This window comes from Pogona vitticeps, chromosome 4 (assembly GCF_051106095.1).
Source record: "Pogona vitticeps strain Pit_001003342236 chromosome 4, PviZW2.1, whole genome shotgun sequence".
Lineage (NCBI taxonomy): Eukaryota > Metazoa > Chordata > Lepidosauria > Squamata > Agamidae > Pogona > Pogona vitticeps.
Window position 1 is genome coordinate 197,987,129 of NC_135786.1, and position 20,447 is coordinate 198,007,575.

The 20,447-nt window shown below is 39.6% G+C and overlaps 1 protein-coding gene across 1 annotated transcript in view; it reads left to right on the forward strand.

Annotated features, from left to right (window-relative positions):
- RAB2A (RAB2A, member RAS oncogene family) overlaps nucleotides 1-19,493 on the forward strand; it is a 71,952-nt gene extending 52,459 nt beyond the window's left edge. The window contains exons 7-8 of the mRNA XM_020811545.3: nucleotides 14,273-14,341; nucleotides 17,783-19,493. Coding sequence (XP_020667204.1) covers nucleotides 14,273-14,341; nucleotides 17,783-17,878 — 165 coding nt within the window. The 3' untranslated portion in view covers nucleotides 17,879-19,493. The remainder of the gene's footprint in view (nucleotides 1-14,272; nucleotides 14,342-17,782) is intronic.
- The last annotated feature ends 954 nt before the right edge of the window (nucleotides 19,494-20,447 follow it).

Sequence of the window (20,447 nt, forward strand, 5' to 3'; positions counted from 1 at the left end):
ACTCAAATGGGTGGGAGAGCAGGCTTCTGTCCAGGGAACAGCCAGGGGCCAAATTTATAATGTTAATAATTAATTTTATCTTAATTAGATGCCAAAATGAAATAAAATTTAGAATACTTTTCCCTGAAGCTTCTTTCTCCTTGTAACAGAAAAGGGAGTGGTAGAATGATTGCTAGCAAAGACCAGAATACAATGATAAACATCTCATCCTTTGTCATCCCCTTCTCACCTTGCCTGCACATTTTCCCAACATCAGGGTCTTTTCCAGGGAGTCTTCTCTTCTCATGAGATGGCAAAAGTATTGGAGCCTCAGCTTCAGGATCTGTCCTTGCAGAGAGCACTCAGGGTTGATTTCCTTCAGAATGGATAGGTTTGTTCTCCTTGCAGTCCAGGGGATTCTCAAAAGTCTCCTCCAGCACCACAATTCAAAGCATTCATTCTTTGGTGGTCAGCCTTCTTTATGGTCCAGCTCTCACTTCCATACATCACGACAGGAAAAACCATAGCTCTGACTATGCGGACCTTTGTTGGCAAGGTGATGTCTCTGCTTTTTAAGATGCTGTCTAGGTTTGTCATTGCTTTCCTCCCAAGAAGCAGGCATCTTAATTTATTGACTGCTGTCCCCCCAAGAGGTAAAATCTGTCACCGCCTCCATATCTTCCCCTTCTATTTGCCAGGAGTTGATGGAACCAGTGGCCATGATCTTGTTTTTTTTGGTTTGGTTTTTTTTTTTTTATGTTGAGCTTCAGACCGTTTTTGGCACTCTCCTCTTTCATCCTCATTACAAGGTTCCTTAATTCTTCCTCACTTTCTGCCATCAGAGTGCTATCATCTGCATATCGGAGGTTGTTGATATTTCTTCCGGCAATCTTAATTCCGGTTTGGGATTCCTCCAGTCCGGCCTTTCGCATGATGTATTCTGCATATAAGTTAAATAAGCAGGGAGACAATATACAGCCTTGTCGTACTCCTTTCCCAATTTTGAACCAATCAGTTGTTGCATATCCAGTTCTAAATGTTGCTTCCTGTCCCACATATAGATTTCTCAGGAGATGGATAAGGTGGTCAGGCATTCCCATTTCTTTAAGAACTTGCCAAAGTTTGCTGTGGTCCACACAGTCAAAGAAGTCAGTGAAGCAGAAGTAGATGCTTTCTGGAACTCTCTGGCTTTCTCCATAATCCAGTGCATGTTAGCAATTTGGTCTCTAGTTCCCCTGCCTCTAATCCAGCTTGTACTTCTATGGAGTGAGTAGATGGCTCTAAAGAATGTGTGTGTGTGATCAGTAGGGGTCAAGTCTGTGAAGTTGTCAACACATTCTGTCTTTTCATGGTTTGAAATTATGTAGACATAGTAGGTACATGGAGTGGAATGCACTTAAAAGTCTTTTTGCAGCCCTTTGTCATTATCTCCCTGAAAATGTAATGGTGTTGGGTGTGGGGCAGCAGTATGTGTATTTACTTTGTCTTTCTAGCTCTTGTGTTTTTAGACTGAACTGCAAAATAATAAAGCTAGTAAGAATACTAGCAGGTGCAGTCAGGTGGGTGGGCTGTGGGGGAACTGCTTGGATAAGTAAAATGCATATGGTGGGAGTAGATGTTAAAGAGGGGTGTGAAAGTTGTTAAATTATTAGATAGAACCATTATTATTTTTGCTGGATGACTACTCATTCTTGATGTGTTCTATAAATAAATGCATTGTTACGTTTTAACTGTTACTCTCTTCTGTTGATTGGTTGATTTTAAGTTTAGTATATCTCACCATGTGCTGCATCCCATAAATGTAATTCAGTCTTTATTGTGCAGTCACAGACCTGAAAAACAAATCTGCTGATGTCTAGATTTTGCCCCCTCTTTGGGTGCTCCCTCTAGCGTCTCTGATGGACAGTGAGACTACGACTTCCAATGTCCTTGGCATACCATTAGTCAACTACCCCTTCCATCTCATGCCCAATCAGGGGGCAGGTCCTCCTGGACAGAGTGGATGCTGGTGATCATTATCTCACTGCCCATTAGGCTCTATAGAGCTCACCTCCTGAAAAACTACTACTCACAGGAAACAATACAGCAAGAAGGGCTGAATGAAATGAAATGAAACAATTATGGAGGCAAATAACCAAAAGACCTTTTCTAGGGGGGCAAAAGCTAGATCCCGCAAATTTGTGTTTGTGCGGTGTTTGTTCCAGAATTCTGTGTGAGAAACTATTGGAGAATGCTGGGATTTGCAATTCAAAACATGAAAGAGCACATGCCATTGGTTTCCTCTTCCACTCTTATTTTGTTCATTCTCATTTCTTTGTTGTGTTATTTTGCTGCCACTTCTTTTGCTTTTATATGTGTGACCTTTCTATTTCACCATCTATAATGCTGTTTCAATTTTTCTCTTCTCTTCATCCACAATCCTCCATGTGCTTTGATTCCTCATCTCTTATGGCAAGCTTTCAAGTCCTCCATAACTCTTTTTCAGGCATAGATGGTACAAAATTTAGGGGATCAGGGAGGAAGCAAAACATTCAAAAACATAGCCAGCTATGGAAACCATTGTGCCTGTGGCAGAGTTATTTGCAAGATAGGAGACTGAAGACTCAGTGGAGAAGAAAGATATTAAAGTATCAGTTTATTGTCTCTCTCTTCTTTATAAACAAAAGTCTGCGTTGGAAAGGTGACAGCTTTCTATAATTCATTTTTCCATTTCTTGGCCCTTTCTATGATCTTTTACCACAAACCTCCTCATGCATCTAGGCCTGTCTTCATTTGTCTTTCCTTTCACTGTGTAGCTTTCCCTTTTCAATTCTGTATCACTTCATTATTTCCTGCATTCTTCTCTATGGTTTCCAGTGTTTGTAAATCTGAACTGTGCACTAGAAATAAACAATCTCACATATTCCATTCCTGGACAAGGTTCTGTAGCTTGCAGTGACATTACAGCTCTAGGTGTTTCTAGATGCTATAGATCAGGGGTCATCAACCTCCGGTCCACGGCCCGGTGCCGGTCCGTGGGCTTGCCAGAACCGGGCCGCCGATACAGATCTCCACCCCACCCCCCACCCCCGATGCACATGCGGGGTCATGTCGCGCTCGCGGCTGGCATGTCACAGAACAAGGAAGTAGGTCAACTGAAGCCTTTACAGTAGACTAGCGTGACCCCACCCCCAGAGACGCGACTGCATCTCCCATCATGCCACGTGATAGCTTGTGCCATTGTAAGGGCAAGGAGGCGGAGAAGCATCATGGTACGTGATATAAAAAGGGGGTGACATGCTGTACTGGCCACCCTATTGTTATTACTGTGCCAAGCCTTGAGGGGCAGGTGGTGTGTCTGATCAGATCTTGTTGCCTGCCAGAGCTGCCACCACTGGCTTTGTGCTCCCTCCTCTCCCTGCCTGAGGCATGGAGCTGCTACTTGGACACCTTCCCCTCTCTTGGGAACCTCGGGCTTCGCCCTGCAGGGAAGGGGAGGAGGAGGAGGAACCAACCGGTGGGCGAACGGCGGGCAGACGGAACCCCCCTACCCACTGAGAGTCTCAGCTTGGCTGTCTTGCAAGGGAGGGCATATCTTCTGAGAGGTGGGGCTAGGGGGCTTTTTGTGGACAGAGGAGGGAGGCTGTAAATAAAAGGGCGAGAGGCTGTTTCACCAGAAGCACCCAGAGGTTTGGGCACAATAGGTTCTTCCCACCGTCATGCATATGTAGGAGAAGGATGACATATTAATGGGGGTGGGTCTTCCTACTCCTCTGTCCCTCCCTGAAACAAATGCTTGCTCGTGAGGTGCAAGGGGTGTTCTTTACGCTGCAGAGCTAGGGGTGGGTGGGGATGTATTTTTAAATATATATGTATATATAACAATCTTGATGGCCTGCCGTAGTGGATGCAGAAGCACTCTCTCTCATCCCACCCCGTCCCGTGTTTTATGACGGCGCTTATTCATCAATAAGCGGAACCTCTTGGCCGCATTTCCACGGTTGCACGACAGAAAGGGTACAGTGTTACACCGCTCGAGCTGTGAGGCCGCCTTTGAAAGCCATGGTGGTTTTCCCTGCCCCTCTCCCTCCCCCTTTCCTTCGCCAGTTCTATCAAAATGGCACCTTAAATAACAGGGTAGGCGAAGACAGGGCGGGGGAGAAGCGGCCCTTGGGGTGGGGGACCGATAGTGAGGGTGCACCTTTTCCCCTCCTGCCAATGCCAGGATGGCGAGCCTGGATAAGAAGGCCCCCACCCCCCAGCCAGTCCGTGCACCAAGCCTGCACCCCCGAAATGGTCCGTGATCCCAGAAACGTTGGGGACCACTGCTATAGATTATATAAATTTCAGTATTGCTTCAGGTCTGGTGATGGGACCAAGACTGTTTTGGTCACTTTGATGGATGATCTGTGTTTGGAATTAAGAGGCAATGTGTCCCTTTTGGTTTTGTTTGTTCTTAGCAACTTTCAGTACCATCAGCCATGGTATCTTTCTTGGTTATATCTGTAGGGTGGGACCTAGAGGCATTGTGTGGCTCCAGTCCTTTGGGGAGTGGGGTGAGCTCAGAGGGTGGTGCTGGGAGACTCTTGTTTGGCACCCTGGCCATTGGCCTGTGGGAACCCTCAGAGTCCTGTCCTGTCCCCTATGCTGTTTAACATATTCATGAAATTATTGGGAGAGGTGGTCCAGAGTTTGGGGGTTTGGTGCCTTTGGCGTGATTATGACATCCAGCTTTCTCCTTCCCATCCAATTCCAGGGAAGCTGTTTCAGTCTTAAACCAGTCTGGTGTCACTAATGGACTGGATGAGGGCAAACAAACTGAAAATTAGTCCTAGAAAGGCAAAGGTGCTCATGGTTAGTTGAAAGACAGATCAGAGAATAAGGATTCAATTTGCATTCAGTGGAGTTACACTTCCATGAAAATTCAGGTTTGCAAGATTGGCATGCTCTTGGATTCATCCTTGAGCTGGATGCCCAGGTCTCAGCAGTGGCTAGGGTTTGCACAATTAAAATGACTGTGCCAGCTATGCCCATTCCTTGAGAAATCTGGTCTGACCATGGTGACACATGCCTTAGTTACATAGCACTTAGATTACAATAACATAGTCTTAATGGGGCTACCTTTGGGAAGTTTGGAAATCTCAGCAAGACCAGGATGATGCAAATAGACTCCTGACTAGAGTTGGATTCATGGAAAACAAAAAAAATCCACCCTCACATGCATGCTTGGGTGCAGAAGTGAGAGAGATCCTTTTTGGTGGCTGTTTTGAGGGAGTTTGGTGACCCCCTGTCTTCTGTCCTTCCACCAGCAGACAAATACCTTCTTTTTCGGGCAGGCTTATAATATGCAAACTGTTGCTGAGAAACAGATTTTAAGGGGAGAATATTATTTTAACTTATTTTCTGATTATTTTAGCTAATGCTTTTAATGATGAATATGTTTAATTATTTTTAATAATGTGACTTTTTTATTGTTATGATATATTTGTGATTTTCTCTCTTTGTAACCCACTTTGAGTCCCTTCCAACTGCAGGGAGAAAGGTAGGGTAGAAATGAAATAAACATGTAAATAAATTGCTTTGTTAAACGCATCCACTACTAAAATATTTATGTTCATCTTGTTTAGACTGCTTTTCTTTTGGCCTTTGTCCTGCCATCTATCTTGAATAGCTTTGTCAAAATGATTGTAATTTCATTCTTGTTCTTAAATCTCAAGTTCTTTCTCACTGCCTGCAGACTGCTCTAGATATGACTAAGTTCACGCAGAGATTCTGCCTATAAATATACAGTGGTGCCTCGCTTAATGATTACCTCATTAAACGACGAATCCGCTTGACGATGAGGTTTTTGCGATTGCAAAACGGTTTCAATAGGCGGTTTTCGTTTGATGATCGGTTCCCTGCTTCGGGAACCAATTCTTCGCATTACAACAATCTAAAAACAGCTGATCGTCAGGTTTCAAAATGGCCCCCTGCTGTGGAAAATGGCTCCCCTCTGTGATTAGAACAGATTTTTCGCTTAACAGGCACCGGAAAATGGCTGCCCTATGGAGGATCTTTGCTGGACGATTAGGTATTTAGCCCATTGGAACTCATTGAGCGGTTTTCAATATGTTTCAATTGGTTTTTTCCCTGCTTGACAACGATTTCGCTCTACAGCGAATTCACTGGAATGGATTAACGTAGTCAAGCGAGGCACCACTATACATTAGTCAATAAATTATTGTTCTAGAATTCTGACATCAGAACATGTTAAACCTTGTGTATGTATGATTTAGAAAGTTGTCCAGAATCCTGTTGGTGTTTATGTAGGAGTTGCATAACTTTCCATAGCTAATGGCGGCTAACTGATGAGATGCCGGGATATATTTTGATTGCACAATCGGATTTGTGATCAGGTACATGACTGAGACACACCCTGGCACCTCATAAATTAGTTACAATTAGCTGCAGCAAGTTACTCAAACCTTATGGAAACACTAATAAGATTCTGTACAGCGTTTCTCAATTTGAAAAAACTAGGTATGGGCAGACTATTATTGTTGGGGGGGTGATGATGATGGTAGACTAAAAACTTACCAGCCACCAGTAAACCATCATTTGAAATGAACAGGTTAAACACTGTATATAGCCTGCTATTGTGTGTTTTACAATCTGTAGGTCAAGTCACTAACCAAATACTATTGTTGTCTGAGAACTTGCATAGATTCTTTCAGGTTTCTTTTCTAAAGCCAGTCAAAGTACAGCCAGGAAAGGAGAAGAGAGAAGCTACTGTGCCCGGAAATTCTTTTATGTTTCTTGTGGATAACATACCACTTCTAGTTAAAGAATGGGATACTGATGCTTAAGAGGAAGATGTCTTGGATATTCCTGCCTTTCTCTAAATGTCTTGCACCACTCCCTGGTGTCAGTTGTTTTCTAACATTACAAATATTGATCAGTGCAAGTCTGAATTAGTAAGTACAAATTGTAACCACCAGGTGGCAGCATTTACGTGACAAGAAAATTAGCAAAACTGAATGTTTCAGTGATAAAGGGAAAGTTTGTTATTGTGTAGATGACAGTTAAATATTTTATTTTTGAGATCTGTTGACTAAATTGCATACATTCTGATTTAAAAAAAATGATTTTTGGGTGGTGTTACGTATTCTAATATCCTAATAAGTACTGAACAATTATTTACCACCACCAGCAGCAGCAGCACTAATTTTGCTTATCCTTTGAAAGTTAGATAGGATTTATGTTAGAGTCAGTAGCATTGCCATATTATGCATCCTGATTCAGGTACTTCAGTTGCAGAGTTACCTGAGTAAAGATAGATTGGCATCTTGATTCTGAATCTTGACTACAAGAAAGATGTGAATGTATAAAACTGGCACATAAAGACAAAATATTGTAAGCTACAAGATAGCTATTCTTACTAACAATTATTTAGGTCAACTTCCTATGCTTGTGACTAATTTTTTAAAAGTTTTTTCAATTAGAATGATAGTTAAAATTAATGATGTTCCTTGTTATTATGTGTAATATCTATAATGAAAGAAGAGCTTGTCACTTTTAAAAATAAAGTAAAAGATGAATATAATAATCATTCCAGGACACTAAACATTCAGGAACTTGTTCCTCTTTTTGTGAAAGGGGTGCAGTTCTTATATACATTGTGTTAGATTCTTTGTGTTGACTCTCCTATTGGTGTAGGAAACCATAGTTGTATAGATCTTCCTTCTGTTTGAAACCATCATCACCATCTCACAAACTGTTCCCTCATCTCTGTTATGTAGATTTGGGGATACACAGAAGATTCCATGGGGGACTAATCCTCCATCTTCTGTTTGTGGTAGTTATCAAATTTGCTGAATTCTCCTTTGCCCAGCTATGGATCCAGACAGAAAATGGGAGAGAAGTCCCCTCCTTGTCTTATGCTTTGTGTGCTGTCGAATTGAAACTGATTTATAGTGAACCTAATATAGCTTTCAAGGTAAGTGAGATATTTAAGTTCCACACCCCCAGTGAACTTCCATGGCTGAGCAGGAATTAGAACCCAGACTTCCTGAGTCTTAGTCCGTCACTTTATCCAGTAACCACACTGGAAATCTCTCAGTCCTCTGTGCCCCAAAATCTATATTGGAAAGTTGAGGAAACAATGTGATGATGATGGGTTCAAACATACTACTTGTTAATGTTAACATACTACTTGTTAATGATGCATCTATGTGAAATTATCATAACAGAATTTAATCCATTTCTTTTATCAGAAATGCAGTAGTTCCTATAAGAGATTGGTGCCATGTGGATTTCCAATGTTGTGATTGTAGTTTCAGTTACTGTGACATATTATACTATTGCAGTAATGGGTATATTATTAGTAGCCAAAATAATATATATTTCTATTTTACATTGAAAACATCAATTTCTGAAGAATACAGATCAATTCAAAGTTGGCTGAAAGCCAATTTCTAAGCTCCATTGCACGTTCAAAAAACGTACTCACTTCCTAAGTGCCTTGTGAATCTGCAATGATTAATTCTTCTCATTATTTTGCTGCAAATTCTCATGACCCTCTGTGATGATTCACTCACCCACTTAGAGTTTATGCATATTCATATCTTTCTACTCATGGCTGCAGTTGTTCAAGTCTCCTTCACTGGCTGTGGTATGTACTTGGTGCAGTAATTGAGCTGCAGTAGATTGATTACTCTAGGGAGCTGTAAGGCCTTTAAAGGTGAAAACATATCAGTCCTGTTAATTAGGAAACAAAGCTCTGGTGGCAAGTTCAGCAGTCAAATGCTTCTAGTGTAGAAATTAGGAAAGGTATGATTTGTTCCCCTCCATGAACCCTGTTTACTTTTTAATATTTGAATTAGATTTGTGGCCAGACATGGCAAGCTTGAGTAGATGATATCAGCATTTGTATGATTGCAAAGCACAGGCATGGCAATAGAACTCAATTTGCTATGTTGGCTGTCAGTGCTAAAGTACTCAACATATGTGATATAACAGTAGCGTTATACTGTTCTTTCTGTAGTGTTAAATGAAGAATAGAACTGTTTTATAAATAAAATGCTAATTGGGTTGTATGCAGGAAGTGACTATAATCATATGTAAGCTTTTCTTTAAATATTTTAAGACATTTTGGTGGGAGAGGATATTTGCGGCCTCAAAATCATAGTGGTTAGTCTTTCATGTGATCATCTATTCCCCTGTTGGAGAATTATTATTTTTTTCAAAGTGAACAAAATGTTGGCTGTTTCACTGCAGACAGGTTTGTTGTAGTAGTTTTAAATCTGTCTGCAGCGAAACAGCCAACATTTCGTTCACTTTGAAAAAAAATATTTTCTCCAATGGGAGAATAGATGACCTCATAAAGGACCAACTATTATGATTTTGAGGCTGCAAACTTTTTGTTGTTGTTCTTGTTTAGTCGCTAAGTCATGTCCGACTCTTCGTGATCCCATGGACCAGAGCCAAACCATAGCTTTGACTATGCGGACCTTTGTAGGCAAGGTGATGTCTCTACTTTTTAAGATGCTGTCTAGGTATGTTGAGCTTCAGACCATTTTTTGCACTCACCTCTTTCACCCTCTTTAAGGGGTTCTTTAATTCCTCCTCACTTTCTGCCATCTGAGTGGTATCTTCTGTATATCTGAGGTTGTTGATATTTCTTCCTGCAATCTTAGTTCCGGCTTGGGATTCATCCAGTCCGGCCTTTCACATGATGTGTTCTGCATATAAGTTAAATAAGCAGGGAGACAATACACAGCCTTGTCGTACTCCTTTCCCAATTTTGAACCAATCAATTGTTACGTATCTAGTTCTAACTGTTGCTTCCTGTCCAACATATAGATTTCTCAGGAGATAGATAAGGTGGTCAGGCAGTCCCATTTCTTTAAGAACTTGCCAAAGTTTGCTGTGGCCCACAAAGTCAAAGGCTTTTGCGTAGTCAATGAAGCAGATGTTTTTCTGGAACACTCTGGCTTTCTCCAGAATCCCGTGCATGTTAGTAATTTGGTCTCTAGTTCCTCTGTCCCTTCAAAATCCAGCTTCTACTTCTGGGAGTTCTCGGTCCACACAATGCTGAAGCCTACCTTGTAGGATTTTGAGCATAACCTTGTTAACGTGTGAAATGAGTGCAATTTTATGGTAATTGGAGCATTCTTTGGCACTGCTGTTCTTTGAGACTGAAATGTAGACTGATTTTTTCCAATTCTCTGGCCACTGCTGAGTTTTCCAAACTTGCTGGCATATTGAGTGTAGCACCTTAACAGTCTCATCTTTTAAGATTTTAAATAGTTTCACTGGAATGCCATCCCCTCCACTAGCCTTGTTGTTAGCCATGCTAAGGCCCACTTGACTTCACTCTCCAGGATGTCTGGCTCAAGGTCAGCAACCACACTATCTGGGTTGTTCGGGACATCTAGATCTTTCTGGTATAATTCCTCTGTGTATTCTTGCCACCTCTTCTTGATGTCTTCTGCTTATGTAGGTCCCTACCGTTTTTGTCCTTTATCATATCCATCTTTGCACAAAATGTTCCTTTAATATCTCCAATTTTCTTGAACACATCTCTGGTTTTCCCCTTTCTATTATTTTCCTTTATTTCTTTGCACTGTTCATTTAAGAAGGCCCACGTAGAGCGCGACTGTGGGGTTCCGTTTGAAGCTGACGTGGAAACTTCAGGTGGTGCAGAATACAGCAGCCAGACTCCTTACTGGAGTGAAAAAATACCAACATATTTCACCTACTCTGGCCATGCTGCACTGGCTGCCCATCCGTTTCCGCATTGACTTCAAAGTGTTAATGTTTACTTATAAGGCCCTAAATGGTTTAGGACCTCGACACTTGGCAGAATGCCTGCTCCCACCTAGATCTATCCAGATCATCCGCACGAGTCAGGAGGTGAGGCTGAGGAGCCTAACGTTGAGGGAGGCCAGGAAGGAAAGGACATGAAATCGGGCGTTCTCGGCGGTGGCTCCTCGCCTCTGGAATAACCTTCCTCTGGTGATTCGTGCGGCCCCTACCCTGGGCACTTTTAAGAGTCAACTAAAAACATGGTTGTACATTCAGGCCTTCCCTCCTGTCAATACTTAATTCTTTCTTTATTCTTTTTTTATTTATTATTTGTTTTATTATTGTATGTGATATGGATTGTTTGTAAAATCCTGATGTTTTTATTGTATATACCTTTATTGGAAGCTGCCCAGAGTGGTTGACCAGACCAGATGGGCGGGATATAAATCAAATAAATAAATAAATAAATCAGTCTCTCCTTGCTATTCTTTGGAAATCAGCATTTAATTTTCTGTAACTTTCCCTATCTCCCTTGCATTTTGTTTCCCTTCTCTGCTATTTGTAAGGCCTCGTTGAACAGCAACTTTGCTTTCTTGCATTTCCTTTTCTTTGGGATGGTTTTTGTTGCTGCCTCATGTACAATGTTATTAGCTAATGGTTGTTGTGGGTTTTTCAGGCTTCTTGGCCGTGTTCTGAAAGTGGTTCTTCCTAACGTTTCGCCAGTCTCTTTGGCCGGCATCTTCAGAGGACAGCAAACTGTGCTCTTTTTGCTTCGGAGTGTTTCCAGTCTCCGGGTCTGTCTGACTGTTTCCTCCCCGTAGAGGCGTTCAGTGTATTCGCGAAGGCTTTCACGGCCGGGATCTAATGGTTGTTGTGGGTTTTTCGGGCTTCTTGGCCGTGTTCTGAAAGTGGTTCTTCTTAATGTTTCGCCAGTCTCTGTGGCCGGCATCTTCAGAGGACAGCAAACTGTGCTGTCCTCTGAAGATGCCGGCCACAGAGACTGGCGAAACGTTAGGAAGAACCAGTTTCAGAACACGGCCAAGAAGCCTGAAAAACCCACAACAACCATTAGAGCCCGGCCGTGAAAGCCTTCACGAATACAATGTTATGAGCCTTCATCCATAGTTCTTCAGGCACTCTATCCACCAAATCTAGTTCCTTAAATCTGTTCTTCACTTCCACTGTGTATTCGTAAAGGATTTGGTTTAGATTATACCTGACTAGTCCAGTGGTTTCTCCTACTTTCTTCAGTTTAAGCTTGAGTTTTGCTATAAGAAGCTGATAATGAGAGCCAGTCAGCTCCAGGTCTTGTTTTTGCTGACTGTGTAGAGCTTCTCCATCTTTGCAAACTTTTACTGTGAAGTAAAAACCTATTTAATAAAATCATATTCTGAAAACTGAAAAGGTGATGTGTAAAAAAGGATTGCCAGTGAACATGGAGTGTCATGAACATTGAGGAACTTAAAAATAAATATGGAAGTTCATTCTGTGATTGTAGTTGAACAATATTGGATTTCCAGATTTAATATCTACAACTATTGCATCATAATTTTGCACTGAATGCCCAGTTCCTAGGAGAGTGTCTTTGGAATAAGAACTTCATAGTTCTGTTCATATCTGTGGTAATGGAGGGAGACTCAGCAGAAGGGAAGAGGGGAAGAAATATGTATGTTACTTTCCTGTAGGCTTGAGACCTTCTGCTGTATTACAAAGGATTAGACAGTGTGTGATGTGAAAGACTGCTACCTGTGACTTAGGATGACCAAGTCAGAGGAGACAACACTGAGGTTGATGAACAAATACTGTAGTTTGATCTCATATAAAGCAGATATCTGTGATCCTGCTAGCCTGATAGCTATTTATAACTATATACTAGCAGATGTAAAGGTCCTGGGCTAGATTTACAAATACAGTAGTACCTCACAAGACAACGACCCCACTAAACGACGAATCCACATAATGATGACTTTTTGCGATCGCTATAGCGATTCGCAAAACAGTCATTCCAATGGGGGATTTTCGCTAGGCGGCAATTAGGTCCGTGCTTTGCAAACTGTTTGTTCACAAGACGACGATTTTTTCGGTTAGCAGAATGGCTGCCCTGTGTTTTCCGGACCCATGCTTCGCAGGGCAGCCATTTTTACAGCTGATCAGTGCTCGCAAAATGGCTTCCCTATGGGTGATCTTTGCTGGACGATGAGGTATTTTCCCCATTGGAACGCATTAAACCGGGTTTCAATGCATTCCAATGGGGAAAGGGTTTTCGCATGACGACAATTTCGCTAAACATTTATTTCAATGGGACGGATTATCGTCGTCATACGGGGCATCACTGTACTCTTGACCTCATAAAGCTATCTTGTCGATATTAAACTATCTAAAAAGTAGAAGAGGGACGTCTTCCCCCCTTCCTTCTTTCTAAAGTATATAATGAAGAAAGTCGTTTTTAATATTGAAACACACATTTCTCTAACCCTGTCCATGAGTGGAATAAGTTATTAGGCGCGTCACCAGGTTATGTAGTGTATCAGAGTGAGAGGAAACAATAGTTGTCTCTGTAAAAGCAGGGGAATGTGCACTTGCAGCTTTATAAAGCCTGGGACATCTGCACTGAAAAATTAATCCTACACTCTGACATAACAGAGTAGAGAATTGGGTGTGTGTGGTATGTTTACTTATGAAATTTACATAGCTACCTTTGTGCACAGGTTCACTCTATAATAATGGCAATAACATACTACTTTAGATTAATTCTAATCTCAATACTGTCCACTGTTTAGCTGCTTGGAAAAAATTTTGGTCCTACGGCCTAAGGCTTTTATGAGGTCAGTCAAGAGCTTTATATTCATTTTGAAGCTCTAGAAGACTTGGACTTAATAGAATTAATTTTCTTTTGAAGTCAAGACATTTGTGCCACCTTAGTAGACAGAATATTTGGGTGAAAAATTATTTTAAAGCAAATTAAGGCAAAAGTACTTGCCTTTAAGACCATTTATTTGGACAGAGCGGGGGAGGGGGAAATTTAATATACCGATCTAACAAAATGTTCATTATCTGCCTGATTAGAATATTGGTTTTCAATGTATGTGAAGAACTTCATGCAGAAGATGGACTGAGAAAGAGCATCTTCCAATATCTGAATATTTCCCGAAAGACCAAATACAGAGAAAGTGTATTACCTATTTATGGAAATATAAAACCTCTGGAAGGCAGCCTTTGGGCTGAATCAGACTACTGTTTTGTCCAGTGGTGAAAGTGGCCCAGCTCTGGTATTATCTAGGTGGCTAGTCAGAAATACATTTAAAGCCTTCTTTGACCTCCTTAAGGATTCTTAACAGCATTATAAAAAGATTGACCAGCTTCAAGTGCATATGCATGTGCTTAGGTTTGAGGACTGACCTGATAATGTCTTCTGGGGAATAAAATATAGATCTGTTGTGGAGAACATTGACTGCAGGCCCTCTAGGAGCATTGTTAGCATGTTCATAATACAAGGTTTTCTGAAACATTTTTATTTATTTTTCAGGCATTTATTAATACAGCAAAGGAAATCTATGAGAAAATACAAGAAGGGGTCTTTGACATTAATAATGAGGTAAGTTTTCCAAATACTAGAGTGCTACTTGTAAAATATGAAGTACATGCACTGAAAATGAAAGCATAAAAACATTATATTTACCTCTTAGGCCAAATCACTTTTTGCACTAAGTTTGATACATTAAAGTCATACAGTGGGGTCTCTACTTAAGAACGTCTCTACTTAAGAACAATCCAACTTAAGAACAGCTCCATTTGCCAAATTTTGCTGCTACTTGAGAACAGAAATCCAAGATAAGAACAGGGAAAAAAACCTTTCCTGCTCTTTTTTTAACCTTAGGTCATCTTAGGTTAAAAAAAATTCTCCCCCTAGTGGTAGAGTACGTATTAACCAGCTTTGCATTAGTTCCTATGTGAACTAATGCTTCAATGTACGAACGCACCTCTACGTAACAAAAAAAAAAAAAAAAAAACAGCCAGAACGGATTAATTGGTTTTCAGTCCATTCCTATGGGAAATTTTGCTTCAACTTAAGAACGTTTCAACTTAAGAACACCATTCCAAAACCGATTAAGTTCTTAAGTAGAGGTTCCACTGTAGTTTCTATGGACGGAAAAGAGCAGATACGGATTAAATGGTTTTCAATGCATTCCTATGGGAAATGCAGATTCAACATAAGAACTTTTCAACTTGAGAACCGCCTTCCAATACGGATTAAGTTCTTAAGTAGAGACCCCACTGTATCTTGTAAGTTACATTTCTCTGTTCATTAGTTTAGTATCATGTAGAAACAGAGTATATTAGTGACAGTCACTGTCCATGAATCTATATCAAATCCTCCAAAGAGAACTGTCCATTCATTTCTATTTCTCATTTCTGACCTGTCAATAATTACTACTAGTGGTGTAAACAGTGATTTAGAGGTAGCTTGTCTGCTATGTATCAGCTATCTATTGTGGAAGATAGAACAAATACTATCTGAAATATGTCTTGCCTAAATATTACCACATCCAACTCCTCACAGTATTCCTATGCACAATTTCATGGGAATATTGTTTGAATTTCTGGGATTTACTTGTAAGTAAATAGGATTTATTGTTAAATTGGCAAATTATCTATAAAATTTCATAATAGTACACATTTTCCTTACTGAGAGAGATCTGAAGTTAGATTCAGATAAACAGATGTGTAGACCAACCAAGCCTTCACTTCTTTCATTCATGAAAGTTACATCAATATATATTCAGATCTGTATGGCAAGTTCTTTAAAGTCTCATAATTAACTTCCCTAATTGAAAATGACATACTCAGAACATGGTCTTTCATCTATAGATCATTGGTTCAAACTGAGCCTAACTTTATTAATTAGAAGGCAAAAACTGACTTCCACGGAATCATACAACTGGTTTCCTTGGCATATTAGTCAAAGTTGGGGGGAAATACTTTTTGCAGTTGACTTCCCTGCATATTAAGCAAAATAAATAAATAAATAAATAAATAAATAAAAAAGAATAAGAAGCACCCCAAGCCAAGAACCTGATTTTTCACAGGAAGTACAATTTCATTCAAAGTAGGTCATATGCCTGAAGTCAGGCAGTCTGAAGTCAGGTACTTCACCAACCAAGTTTTTTTTTTCCTTGCCATGATTACATTTCAGCATGTCTTATTCACCTAAGCCCCTTAACAGCTGTCAGAAAGTGGTTCATTATTTCCACTTCCTCCCTAGGATCATGTGAAAAGGAGAAGTAGAGCTGGGTTTCATCTGCATACTGATGACTCCACAGCCTAAATGACTCTGCCTGCCAGATGAAAATAGTTGAATAGCAGTAGGGACAGATGGGAACTTAGAGAACTCCACAGGCCACTGACCAAAGCAAATAGTGCTACTCATCCCCACCCCATATACTAGTCCAGAAGGATGTCATAGCTGATGGTATCACATCACAGTGAAATGTCCAGGAAAATTGGCTGGATAGAATCTTTGTCTATCTTGTGTCATGTGTCATTCAGTGGACCATTGAAGGCAGTTTTTGTCCCAAAACTGTGCTGAAAGCTAGACTCAAAAGAATCTACATAATCAGTTTCATCCAGAAATGTCTGAAGCTGCAGGCTTCTGCCATGGTCCTACAGGAGTTCTTTTCTCTCAGTGTATAGCCTGAAGAGGCAGTGGCATTAAAAGGCTGTTATTAGGTTGGTTATAACGTTGTTTATTCTGTGCTATTATTCTTCAGGTCTTGTGAACTCTGCAGGAAAATTACTTAAGTGTTAAGGCAAAATACATTAGTAAAGCATAGCACTCATTTAGGATGTGTTTCTTTTATTGTGTAGTTTAGATACAAGATCAAAATTATAGTATATATAGCATAAAGAGTTGCCCTGCCTTTGTTTAGAATGGCCATGTTTGTTCCTCCTTCAACTAACTTCAGCTCAGCTGAAGTTAAAAAATGTTGTTTAGCAAGGTACTATATATATTGGACAATAATCATGGTCTCTGAAAAAGCATGCTTGCTGTATCTGTCAAGTTTCATATAGAATCTGACTGCTTTACTGTGCCTTATGGAGATTTGATTGCAATATGCTGTCAGGAGCCAACAGTGCGTGCTATTTACTTGGCTCAGTGCCGACTCTGGCTCCTTGATTCCTCAAGAAGTTGCTACCAGCCCAGAGGGGGCAAAACCAATGAGCCATAGGGCATGCTTTTTATTAAAGAGGAGTCAAAGAGCGAAAAGAAACCACATCAGCTGCTGTCAATGCTAAGCTAGTGCCAGAAACCCCAAGGCTACTACTGTTGCAGAACAACTGCCAAGCACTATAAATCTGAGATTTACTGTGACGCAAAGTTTCCTTAAGAGCTTAATTTCTGAAGCTACTGTATTACTTTTCTTAAACTGTTGTATTTTAGGTAAAATCCACTTGAGGGAGTGAGGGTTAAGATATAAGTGTGAGTTTGATGAATGAAAGAGCTACTCTGTGTGTGGTTCTTGGCAACTTGCCATGTCTTTGGGGATCACAGAAATTATTGATGACACAGAACACTTGTATGCCCTTAGCCTGTACAGCTGACTCAACATAGAAAGAAATGCATTCAAAAGAGTAAAATGTTTTGCTGTGTGAGACCAATGGAAACCTGAACTGTCTGCTGTTAGGAGCAACAGTTTATTAGGAGTATTAATGATTTCTACCTTTATAAAACAGTTTGAATCTGTGTGTTGCCTATGCTGTATACATTCATAGTGGCAGTGATAAATTACTAACTTCTCTTTTACAGAAGCAATGAAAAATTGAAGTAATGTAACAAAAGTCCTACCCTTGATGTCATTTCCTTAATTGCAACCAGAAGTGTTTTTAATAGGATTTTCCCCCTACAGCTTGATTATCATGAAAATGAGACAACTAGTTTAGCTGTTCATAAATCAGAAATCAGTTAACTACTTTCAAATGTTGTAGCCTGTGGCAGTGTTTCAAAATAGTAATGTGCATTCAACTTTTGTTATTTCAGGCAAATGGCATTAAAATTGGTCCTCAGCACGCTGCTACCAACGCAACACTTGCAGGCAATCAGGGAGGACAACAGGCTGGTGGAGGCTGCTGTTGAACCTATTTTTACTTCTTAGCTGCCTGATGGAGCCTACTAACTTGTTTCACCCTCTCCCACTCAGTTTCAACTACGACATGAAATTATTGTAAGATGGTATCATGTTGCAGAAGACTTTATTCTTCAAATTCTTGTAAAACTTTGAATAAATGGTTAATGTTCACTTAAAGACAGGTTTTGGAGATTGTATTCATATCTATATTTCCATTTGATTTCTAAGTCAGTTGATGTGATTATTTTTGTTAAATGTTGTCTTGTGCCCTTGACTACAAACTGTATTAAACACTACAAAGTCATCTGAGTATTTTAATCAGTTTGAGTAGTTAGGTTGCCCAACTACAGTGGCTACCTAATGTTTAATATTGTAGAACTGTCCTCAATTTTTGATCATTTGCAAGGCTCTGAAGAAAAGCAGATGGACTCTTAATTCTGTATTTATCATTTACTTTCTGTATATATAGTTTAACAACCTGCTTGGGTGTATTTGCCAAGCTATAATTCTTCAATGCATTTGCATACATTCTATACGTTTAGAGCTTGGAATTACAAAAACATTATTAGAAATTGCTTAGATGCTGAATTTTAAACCTTATTGACATATTAGCATGTTCGCCCTCTTGTCATTATTCTAGAGTCCAAAATGCTTTATGTATATTATTACTAGAAGCTACATATGCATTACCTATTTTAATGCCAAATGTTTGCTGTTTGTTCACAACTTCCCACAGCACCTCTTCAGAAATGAATATAGCTGTTTGCCTTAATTATATAGGTTAAAACATATTATAATGAGTAAAAAATACAGGAAACGATGAAACTCATAAAATGACACATTATGAAGACAGTACTCTTTAAAGTTTTTATTTGCTTCTTCATTTCTAGGTATACTTTCATCAAGGACAGTTTTTCAATTTAGATGTACAGTGACTGTGTAAACTTGTTTTTTTTCTTTTCTTTTTGGTTGACAACATGTAATCTTAATATGGTAAGCATCTTGTCTGTTGTGAAGGGGGTGTGACAATAAAACTGCCAGATTGAAAATCCTGATAAAAGCCAAAATTGGAAATATTTTAATGTTGTAATCCACATGGTGATTTTATTTTCATTTTCCCTGTGCTTCTAATGAATTAGTTTATAGTACTGCAAACCAGATTCCTGTTTACCAGTATATTCAAGTATAGAATATTAATAGGGCTCAGACTAAGAGAGACAGTTATTCCTTGAATCCATCTTTTGCAGCTTTTAAAAATTAATTCATTTCTGAGTTGAGTTTAGAATCTAAGGAGGGAAGTATGACCTGATAAAAACATCAAGATATTTCCATCCTTCACCTCTTAACTTTGGGTGCCTTGATGGGTAAACAATAACTAAATACATTATGCAGTTATTTGTTTATTACATTGTTTAGTATCGTCCTTTCTGCAAGTCTAAATTAACACTTTACTTTTTATAGTAACGTTATGAGGGAGATTTGCCTGGGATATTGTCAGAGATGTCCTGCTCTACTTATGCTATCTTACACGTGATTTGTAGGAAAGGGCCTAAAAAGTCCAACCTAAAAGAAAATCATAATTCTGGTTTAAAAAATAAATGTCTGTTTCACCTCTGGCTACTATACTTGATTGAGAAACTATCTATTTTGCTCCATTCTCATTTAATTTCATAGATGTTCCAGACATCTATGAAATTTTTTTGTTTCATTATGACAGCTTGTAACTTCTGCAAATAGATTGTTGCTGCAAATTACGGGACATGATACACTTTTTCTAGGTTTTCTTCTCTTACAACATCAATCCCTCAGGAAAGTAAAGCCCATTTGAGTATGAATAATAATAAGAGAGTGTGTGTGAACTAAGCACAACCTAGATTTCTTTCCAATGAAATATTTTATCTGTGACTTTTTATATTCCACTCTTTCTCAAACAAAGTCAGGCAGATCACTCTACATCAGGGGTGGGTAAAGTGTAAGGGAAATAGTTGCTGGTCCACAGCCACTTAGTGAGCTTGCTTGCTGGATTTGGATTTGAACCTAAGATTTCTTAGTCCTTGTCTCTGGTTGTTACAGCAAACAAGTACCCTAGTAATAGCTTTGAAATTTCACAAAGGTAAAAATAGCCAGTTCTTGTGCATTCCTAATCTAGGTAGTCATATGGCAGCAAACTACAACTATAATACCAATTAGGGCCGTTTGAAACTTCGTTGAATACATAGGTCTGGTACTGCTCACCACATCTACAGAAGTGCTTCACGTTTTGCTTACCCTGATCTTGGATTCAGAAACCATTTCTATTTCATTTTAATATTACTTTGCCACTTCAGTATGGTTACATATGGATGTTTTTATGTTCATGTATGTACAAAAATTACCTTTGTGTGATGTTCCCATATGACCAATTCACTGCTTGATGTAGTTGTGCAAAAGTAAAAAGAATGATTTCTACAATTACTGTAGAATCCTTCAACCATCGTAATAGTCATAGACTATTTAAACCCTGAAAAAATGTACATGCAGAAGATTCGTATTTTACTGGGTGAAGCTCTGTTGCTCAGCATAAGAATGTTCATGTGG